The following is a 10,652-nucleotide window of genomic DNA, read 5'->3' on the forward strand; positions in this document are numbered from 1 at the left end:
AACGAGCATGGAGACTCGTGTAATATGGTTTAACAAAGCCTATATACTAAAATGAAACCTAACCTAAGTGCTTACGGCCCATCACGACCCGTTTAGGTAGCTTATGCTACCTTAACGCGTCGTTCGCGTAGAACGCGTTTGGAACGCCTAACATCGTGACCACAAGGTATAACCTCGGAAGGTTATAGCTATGGTCACCTAATGTGTTTGGTTGGATCCTAATGATCGACCAAATGGGTCGGGTTCGAAAGTATAAGAGATGGTTTAGATCGCTTACCTTACGACCCTATATAAGCACTAAACTAAAAGTGACGAGCTAAGCATGTTAACACATGCTTAACTAAGTTTAGAAAACAGGTTTGGCATCAAAACAAACGGTTTTGATGCTCACGAGTAGTTTGGTTACAAAATACGTAAGAATGCGCATTTTGGCCGAAACTACGACTCGTCACTGAGCCTAGATAACGTGGTAATCAGTAGGTATAGTCACTACGGACTATAACCATCGTGATCACGCTCACGTTATGAAGTTCCATGAACTTCGGGTTGACCATAGGCTGGTCAATGCAGAAAGTCAAACAAAACTTTGACTTTTGGACTCGAAAAGCGGATAAAAGAACGAAAGAATACTTACGGAGGGTCCCCGAATGCTAATCTAGATCAAAGAGCTCAGGTATGAAGCAAAGGGATCAACTTAGAGCATTTTGATCAGATTTTTGTGGGTTTTACACCAAAGGGGGGAGGTATTTATAGGAAAAGTAGAGCCGTTAGGATCGTTTCTTGAATTTTCTGCCACGATCTTAAGCGTACACTTGTCACAAAGTTGTGGTGGCTCAAAATGACCCTTAGCTCCTGAAATGGTGAAAGGGCATTGCCCTTTGGTGTGTTTGAAAGGCCAGATGTGTAAGAAAGACAAAAATTTTGTTACTGAAGGGGCCATGCGGCCCGCATCAGGATCTGACAAAACTCAGGCGGGCCGCCTGGCTATGTCTGATCTGCACCAAGTTTCAGAATTGGCAGTTTTGGTCCCTGTTGCATGTTTAAGCCATTTCCGACACTTCTAAGGCCCGTAAAGCCAACTTTAAGGCCCTAAAATGATGCCTAAACATTGTGGACATGAAAAATGCTCAGAAATATGTCGGATGTTGGTTCGTTTGGCCGTACGATCGCGATGTTCGGTTAATTACGACGGAATGCGCATAAGCGCGAAAAATGATCCAAATGACGCGACGAATGGATTTTTCTCATGCCAACCATTAAGGCATAACATAAGGATGCTTACATAAATTTTTGGACGTCCGGATGTATTCAGAACGTAAGTTATGCGCGAAAGTGCAAACTTATGCACTTTTTGACACTTTTAGTCCCTGAATGACCCAAAAGTTTATTTTAGCACACCGAACACCTCAAAGCCTATTTCTAAGCTATGTAAAGGATATTTATGGTATGTTTAACTTATGGTCATGTGCCGGAATGTCTGTTACAGTTCAAATTGGCATACTTTCGCAGTTTGTCAACTTTAGTCCCTGTAAGCGATTTAACTTGATTTTGCCATACCAAAGCCTTCAAAACTTATTTCTAAGTTATGTAAAGGTTATTTAAGGTATGTTAAGCCTATTTCACTATTACGGAGTGTTCGTTGCATTAAACTGATTATATTTACGCATCAGTGCGTGTATAACCTTCCAGAAAGCGATTTAGAGCTTCAAATCGAACAAGAGTTGATATGTGCAAACGATACACATATTTATACATGTCCAAAGTATGAAATACAATATTTCATTGGTTTGGCGTTTGTTTGATGGTTGAAGTGACACAGGTGTCACAGTCTCCCCTACTTTAGGAAATTTCGTCCCGAAATTTAGTTTTAGAGGAAACTTGTGAAGACAGCTGTGACGGTTTCGCTTTCAGACAAATCCATTGAACCCTTAGGTAAAACTCTGGGCCATGTTACGATCCATAGCGAAAATTTCAACCCACAAAGTGAAGTCCTTGTAGTAACAAAACATGGAGTTTCGAACTACGGGCAGGAGAACGTTTCCCGTGAAGAGTTATCATGGGAAACTTGTGTGTGCTTGAAATCAGAATTGGGGAGTGTAAGGATAAATGACATTGGTCAAAATCCAAGACTTCTCCCGTATCACTACTCTTGTCACTGTAGGTCTTAACACATGACAAAACTTCCTGTGGTTTCTGTGCACTGAATTCCATAATTATGTAGGCCTTCATAATTACGTACTTCCTTGCACAGTCCGCACAGTTCATTTCATAATGCGTATGGGAAAAAATCAAACGAATAATCTCTTCAGCTAAACTACCCAAGAGAAATATTTAACTACATCAACATAGGACGTCTTTAACTAGATTGTCGAGTCAATCTATTTAACTTAGATCGACGTAGGATCTCTTTAACTAGACCACCCGAGGGCCTTTTTAACTATATCAACGCATGATATATTCAACTAGATTGTCGAACCAATCTCTTTAACTTAGATCAACGAATGATCTATTTAACTAAACTACCCACGGGGAATATTTAACTACATCGATGTAGGATGTCTTTAACTAGATTGTCGAACCAATCTCTTCACCTAAATCAACACATATTGTCCTTAAACTTTGGAATAGTACTTTATAATCCAAGGGACTTAACTACAACGTAGAAGTCCATTAAGGATTTAAGATAGTACCTTTTTGAATATCCTACTACGAATCCCTCATATGAAGGTATGAAAGATTCTACGAGGATTTGGATAGCGAATATCCAGAGTATACAAAAACACAAAATGCATAAATGGAAAGACAAGATGCATAAACACATAGTCACATAACCACAAAATTGTTTATCTAGATCTCAAATTTGTTAATTTGTTTTGTTGATTACGTACATGCATTTAAAGCACACTAGGAATCCATTTCATGGATTTCATTCGGTACTTTAAACATTAGCAAGAATCTAACTATGAAGATAGAAAGATCTCCTATAAATTCGATTTCGTTTTCAAGAAAACGCAATTTTTGAATTAGGGTACAATAATTTTTGAATATACGGAAATACCCTTAGGTACCCTATTAAGAATTTATAGTGGTACTTTGGGTATTCGTGGGAAACACAAGAGATAATAAAATGGAAGAATTTACGGGGTAGTTTGTTCTTCAAGGAATACGGTTCCTTGATTGTCGTTATTGTAGAGGATACGTTGTTTATACATGACATCACATTTGTACCTTGCAATGTAAAATAAAAAGATTTATTTATAAACAACAACAACAACTGTTTCATGGGCCTTGACTACAAAAGAAAATAATACATTAGGCTTGATTATCTCTAAACAACATTGTCTTCTAGTTGGTCTGATGCTCATCTTTGCGCTGGATTCACATTAGCAATCTTTGGGCAATTTCTCCGGAAATGGCCCATTTCGTCACAGTTGAAGCAAGGACCTAGTGGAAGACGAGCTTGAGCAGGATTTACTTGAGGTTGGTTTGGACCACCTTGGTTTGGGGTAAATCGACAAGCATTTGCCAGGTGATCGAGTCACCCACATGATGCACATAAACGACACTGTAGGTGAGCTAAGTGGTGTGCATTACATCTGTCGCATATCGGTGCAGTACCGGCATAAGGTTTCTTTGCAGGAGGTTGAGTTGGTTGGTTGCGGGTGTTTTGGTTGGGTTGAGCAGCAATTGCGCAATTCTGCGAAGCCTTACGCTTCTTAGACTTCTCAGGGGATCCAGTCTGTTCATCAATGGTCTTTGATTCCTCGATTGGTTTCTTGTCACCCTTTCAAAAAAGTTTATGCTTTCTGATCTGCGATTCAGTCAAGGTTGCAGATAGCTCAATGGCCTGACGGAGTGTGGTAGGGTTGCTACCAGTGATAATGTCTTGTACCGAGTCAGGCAGGCCGTCGATGTACCTTTCGATAGCCTTGTCGAGTGGGGCGACCATAGTTGGGCAAAGTAGACTCAACTCCTCAAACCTATCAGTATATGCCCTGTGTTCGCCACTATCTTGTTTCAAATCATCAAACTCCTTCTCCAACGCTCGTTGTTCATGACGAGGACAAAACTCCCTCATCATAAGAGCTCTCAGTTCAGCCCATGTCTGTGCTAGAGCAACATCTGCACCACGTTCTCTCATTACCCCGTTCCACCATGTAAGAGCCCTCTTCTGAAACACACTCGAAGAAAACTCGACCTTGCGATTATCCGGACACTGCACGTGGCGAAAAGTATTCTCGATGCTCTCGAACCATTGAAGAAGCCCAGTTGCTCCCTCAGAACCACTAAACTTGAGTGGTTTAGCCGAGTTAAAGTTCTTGAAATTACATGTACCATTGTTGTTGTTGTTGGCTTGGTTCCATTGAGCAAAGAGTTTTGGGAATTGAGCAGCCATCTGCTGCGCAATAATTTCTGCCAGCTCGGCAGTTGCTATCTGGTTTTCGCGTCGAGGAGGCATTCTAAAAGAGAAACAAGAAAGAAAGCAAATGAAATGGCATTGGGTAAGAATAGGATGTTACAATTACCGACCATAGTCATGGTTGATGGTCATTTGTTTGAACCACGAAGCAAACAAACAGCACCAAGGCTGAATCAAAGCAAATAGATCCTCATAGTGTATCGCGAAGACATGCTCGCCTATAAGTGGACACTCACCCCAAGAGTTCCCAGGTAAGAGTGACTGGTCCGATTATGTGGATTTGTATGAACACTCTAACCTTAGACAGAAATCCCAGGGTACAGGCATTCACTCTTCCAGTTTGCACGTGTTCACATTATTTAGGACCCAAAACTTTGACGAGAGTTTTGAAAATTCAAAGGGGTTCAAAACCTTATAACAGAGGGTTCAAAACCTAGTAATCAATCATCCTAGAACAGATGATTAGTTTTCAAAGTGGTTTTGAAATTTATGTTCTTGTTGTGGTCGTCGCCTAAGGATAGGTGACGGTATTGTTTTATGACTAAACGCAAGTAAACTCATGTTAGGGTCCTAGGAAGGTTATAGACTAGGTTAAAGCATTACTAATAACCTAATTCCCTATAACCATTGGCTCTGATACCAACTTTTCTGTCACACCCCGACCACGTAGAACATACCAAACGTGGCGGAAATGTCGGGGAGTGTTGTAACAGAATTAATTGTTTCAAATCCATGGCAATTGAAGTTCTGTTTTATTGATCAAACATGAAAGTTTACATTGTTTAAACATGAACCAAATAGTACATAACATAAATTAACTAGTTCTTGTCTCGTTTTAAGTCACTAAGGCACAGGTCCGCCTAAGTATATCTTGATAAGTCCTATACATCATCTCCTGAAAACACATGTGAAAATAGGTACGTCAGCATAAAAATGTCTGTGAGATACATTGGTTTTGTGAAAACGGAATTCATGACTTATGTTTGAGAAAATGTTTAGTCATGAACCTTGTAATTTGCTTTGTCTTATAAATCATTTGAAAAACGATAAGATCAGATGATATGTATAAATAAGAGAACACTGTATGGTTAAATGGATAACCATGTAAAACGAGTTTGTATAAGGTAAGTTGTTTGTAAAACAATGTCTTGTGAAGAATATGTTATTTGTGTAAAATGTAATGTATCTAAACTGAAATGACTTGGATAACGCTACGATATGTAATACTTGTAGGATCAGTTTTGACCACACGAATGAGTCAATCAGAGCTAGTGCTTACTGAAAATGTGGCGGAAACACATTTTCAGCATGATACAAAGATAAACGTTACAGAAAGGAGTAGAAACAGATGAATTCACACTTTAAACACTTTTACTTCACTTGATAACGATTGCCACACGGTCAGCAGTTCGACGTAGAGTACAAGACCACCTTCCAAATGAAGACAACTTCAGGGGTATTTATAGAGTTTGTGAACCGCTCATGTGACATGTCCACATGAGCGATCCAGCCTGGTTCGCTTTTGTGGACATATGTCACAAAAGCGGTCCAGCATCATAACTTTCATATAATTACACTTTCAACCCCTGAACTAATACAAAATAACCTATCTAGACCGTATACGTTAATCTAACTTTACAAAGACGCAGGCTTTAGACATTATGCACCAACAAACTCCCCCTTGGATGAAGCCGCAGTCTTTGTCTTGAAAGTTGGTCTTCAGATAGCAGCTTTGTAATGTTCTTCACGCCCTTTAGGCTTCCTGCTTAATGCAACTCTTATCTTTTCATTCTTTCGCTTCTCTGCCTTCTCTTCTTCATGTTGTTTCTTCAAAAACTTTCCTCTTTTCTCTTCCATCCTACGATTTTCACGTTCACGTTCACATTTTGCTTTCTTCTTCATCTTTTCATCTAACTCCCACCATGACGATTTCCACTTGCTTTCGGAATTGATTCCTTTTTGAAAGCACAGTGATACAACGCGTTGGAACTGTTGAGCTTGATCTTTATCTTCTGCTTTATAACGAATCTTGTGAATAAACAAGCATTCGATGTCTTTTGCCGAACAATTCACCAGCCACATCGGATCATAGACACGAATATATCTCAGTTCACTACCAGCTCTGTACGTTATGATTGCTTCAGTTGTCAAACAGCTGTAAACCCAATCAATGAACTCTTTATAAAAATCTTGCTCCATTTCTGGCATAGGAATTGTTGTCATGGTTCTTGGAGGCTTTACATTCAGAATAGTTTCTGTCACACCAGTCACTGGATCTATTCTTTGAATACGCCTTGGACGATGAGGCTTCCATTTCAGATATCCTCTCAGATTCTCGTACTTAATATATCCCCACATCGCCTTATCATTCTGCCTCACCTGATAATCCAACGTTCTCACCTGATAATCCAACGTTCTCACCTGAGATAACTCATCGACATCCCACCATGGTAATGACATAATGTCATATAAACGTTTAAAGTATTGGACACCATATTCTCTTCGAACTGCATAGGCGTTGACTTGTGGAAGAAAACCCCAACTTATAATGTCACCAAGAGAAATAGATCTATCACGTTGAAAAAACTTCAAAGGCCTTTTGAACTTTCTCTCATGACTGTCTTTAAACCATTTTGAATGATCTTCTTTTTCAACATTTGATTGACTTTCTTTTTCAGTATCTTTCTTCAAGTTTTCAAACACCTTTTCATTCACAGCTTCAGTCACCTTTTGTCGCAACTCTTCTCTGTTTTCTGCTGCGAAGAACTCCATTAACGTCGGAAGTTTTGAAGTGTCTTCAGTAACATCTTCATTATCCGAACCATCCTCTACTTCAACCCTATCATACTGATCTGCATCCTCAACATAGTTATACTTGTAATCTTTCTGTTTATTGATATCAAAAGATTCCAGATCAGCTTCAAGATCAATTGGATTCTCGGGATTTACATCGTTTAAAATCTCCCTATACACATCTAGACATAAGAACAACGGTTCATGATGTTCTACAATCTGAGTCTTACTCGACTCCCCCTTTCTCTCAGCTTCCCCACTTTCTTCATTGGCTGTATCGTTTAGCAGATCTTCAATGACTTTTTCTTTTGAAGCTTCGGTTACTCTAATACCTGAACCTCCTGCAGCATCATCATCATCATCACCTTTCGAACTGTGACTGCTTGCAGAATAAACAAACTCTTCCTCATCATCATCTTCATCATCCTCTTCTTCTTCGCCACCAATTAACTTTGGCGATTGAATTTCTTCTTCGACTATACCAGGAACTGAGGATATAGGCACTGGATTATCTATCACCATTGAAGGCACAATAGACATTACATAACTTCCTTCAACAGCTTTACCTTTATCTTTCATTTTCCTTTCTACTTCTGCTTTACGTTCTGCACGAAGATCCTCTAACTTCAACTCTTCATACTTTTGATCCACTGTTGTTTCTAACATGCTTTCCACAACTCTATTCAGCATGTAGAACTTGTGTTCATGCAACGCTTTAGCAGCCATAAGCTCTTTATTCTTCAACTTATAGTACTCGTTTTCACTTTCTCGACGATTCTTCTCCTCTTCTAACTCAGACACTCGAACTTTCAAAACATCAATTTCCGTTTAATCAACTTCAATTTTCAGTGTCAACACTTTGTTTTCACCTTCTAACCTCTGTACCTTACCAGCAAGAAACTTTTCTCTTTCAGCAATCCTTTTGCATTCATCCGCCAACTTTTTGTTTTCTGCTATCACCTCATCAATTCTCTTTTCCAACTTTAAAACTTGAGAATTGTTTGCAAAATCAAAATCAACATCTAGCAGATTATCATGCGGTATTGCAAGGCCTCTACTTGAAGAACCAAGTTGTGCTTGAGCAAGAGGAGGTGTGCCAAAAAGATCTTGTGAAGAATAATATGTTTGATGTGGAGGTGGCGATGGTGGAAACAGAGGAGATGGTTGTCGTTGTGGAGTAGGTTGTCTGGGTGGTGTTGAATGTGATGGAGGAGTAGGTTGTTTTGGTGATTGTTGTGGTGTTGGTTGTCTAGGAGGAGATTGATGTATTGGAGATTGTGGAGAGGTGTTTGTTGACGTGGAGGTGTAGATTGTGTTTGCATAATCTTCTGAGGGCGCTTTGACACTTTAATCTTTGGAGTAGCCTTCTTTCTACCTCCAGCTTTCTTTTTACTCTTAGGAGTAGATTGTGATGCTGAAACATGCTCTGGAGAAGGTTCATAAGGTGCATCTTCTTTCTCTTCTCTCTTTCTCTTTCTGAGTAACTTCTCCTTTTCTACCTCCTCTCTCATTCGCCTTTCACGTTCTTTTGCATCAACTACTTCAAAAACAGACCCACTAGAAGAACTAGTAGTGTCTTTATCAACATCGTCGCCTTCAACATCATCTACCACTTTCTCTTTCTCCTGTGAAATGTCAACATTATCAGTAAACAAATCTGTATGAATTTCAATATGTGCTACACTAGCCGCCTCTTGTTCCTTTTCAATGTTCACCTCAGGAACTTCTTCTTCAGGCTCATCTACTAACACAGTTTCAGCCTTCTTCTTTTGTTTCTTCTTTGGCTTTGAAGAAGAACCTTCACCTTCAGCTACAGGAGTTACAAGGTTACGTCTGCGTCCAGACTCCTTCACATACCACTCATTCTTTGTTGGTTTGAAACCCTGAATAATCTTCAACTCCACAGCATACAATGCTTCTTTCATTTCTTCTTGATTTCTCCAATTCTGATGATTTTCTGGATCAGGATCCACATAGTTTGCATCTCTAAGCAATCCGAAGTTTTCAATCACTAACTCCGGCTCTGGATGATGAGGATGATACTTGACAAGGTTCTTTAACGAGATATTAGACATGTGTGCTTGAACAAGAAGATCATCCTTAATGTTTCTGTCAATACCAGGATAAGCACGGTCAATCATCATTTGAACAAAGCGTGGATATCTCCAGACTCTAACATCTGACGCTAGATTCTCCACCATATAATGAAAAATTATGTGCGAGAAGTTGTATTTCTTGTTCAACACTAATGCAGTTAACATGTTCATTTGATAATCCCTCATCTAGTCATTACTTCCCTTTGTGTGACTCAGGGAAATCAAAATACAGTGAATCAAGAACTTGAATGATTTCTGAAATTTTGACTTTAAGTAGTTCCCAGTATTCAACATGCTTCTGTATCCGAAACGTAGCATACAACCCTTCACCATTCATTCAGGAAATCTAGTTGGGTAGTTGGCTTCATCAGGGAAATTCATAACTTCTCGAACCAACGCTTCGGTCACTAGTATAGTCTCTATCTTTCCATTCACTTCCACTTCTGCTGAAATCACCTTGTTTTCCCCGTCATACTTTGCACTTTTCCAAAATCTACTGATATGCGATCGATACAACGGCCTTTGTTCAGTCATAGCTTTCTTCACTGGAATGCGATCCATATAAGTCAAAATACTGCTAAATTCAGATAATAGCGGACATTTCTCCACATCTAAATCCACACAACTGTTGTGAACTGGACCGAATAACACATTCGTAGATGCCTGCACAACAACAACAAACAGGGACTTAGACAAAATTTCACATTTTGAACACTTTGACCAAAAAGGCGATCCATCACAGAACATTAAAAGCGATCCAAACATTATAATACCACAAAGGCGATCCAAGGACTTAACAACCCTATAGGCGATCCACAAGAATGACTAAAAAGTGGTCCAACTATAAAAAACACAAAAAGCGAGCCACCCCTAGTCACATAAGCGACACAACCCTAATATGCCTTAAAAGCGGTCCAGAACTTGTTCCAATGGGCGGTCCTAGAATTGTATGAATGGACGATTCAACATGGAACCTATGAGCGGTTCAAAGTACATCTGTTCACAAAAGCGGTTCAAATATGATCTATGAGCGGTTTTGAACAATCCTAACTGTAAAAGCGACCCTACACTCAAATCATGTAAAACATTTCTAAATCCTAAAATTGATGCTACAAACATATTCTACACAAAATTCCGAACCTAAGAGTATCTTTTAATTTTGTTAGACTATCCTAAAACACTCTAGATCTAAATCTAAACACATTCAGTTCCGAAAACCCTCATCAAACGATCAAATTTCATCAATTAGCATGTAATACTACACCTAGTATCATCATACGACACTGAATCAACAATCATTTCACACAAACATGATATTCACAGGCTTAAAACATGAATCGTTC

At 39.3% G+C, this 10,652-nt stretch overlaps 1 protein-coding gene across 1 annotated transcript; it reads right to left on the reverse strand.

Moving 5' to 3' along the window:
• Positions 1–6,139: 6,139 nt before the first annotated feature.
• Positions 6,140–9,495, reverse strand: LOC118482686 (probable DNA double-strand break repair Rad50 ATPase). The gene is made up of 5 exons (XM_035978282.1): positions 9,012–9,495; positions 8,560–8,750; positions 8,104–8,194; positions 7,696–8,019; positions 6,140–7,554 (listed from the first exon to the last, which is right to left on the reverse strand). The coding sequence occupies exons 1-5, from the start codon at positions 9,493–9,495 to the stop codon at positions 6,140–6,142; spliced, it is 2,505 nt and encodes an 834-aa protein (XP_035834175.1).
• Between the last annotated feature and the right edge of the window lie 1,157 nt (positions 9,496–10,652).

This window comes from Helianthus annuus, chromosome 10, assembly GCF_002127325.2.
Source record: "Helianthus annuus cultivar XRQ/B chromosome 10, HanXRQr2.0-SUNRISE, whole genome shotgun sequence".
Classification (NCBI taxonomy): domain Eukaryota; kingdom Viridiplantae; phylum Streptophyta; class Magnoliopsida; order Asterales; family Asteraceae; genus Helianthus; species Helianthus annuus.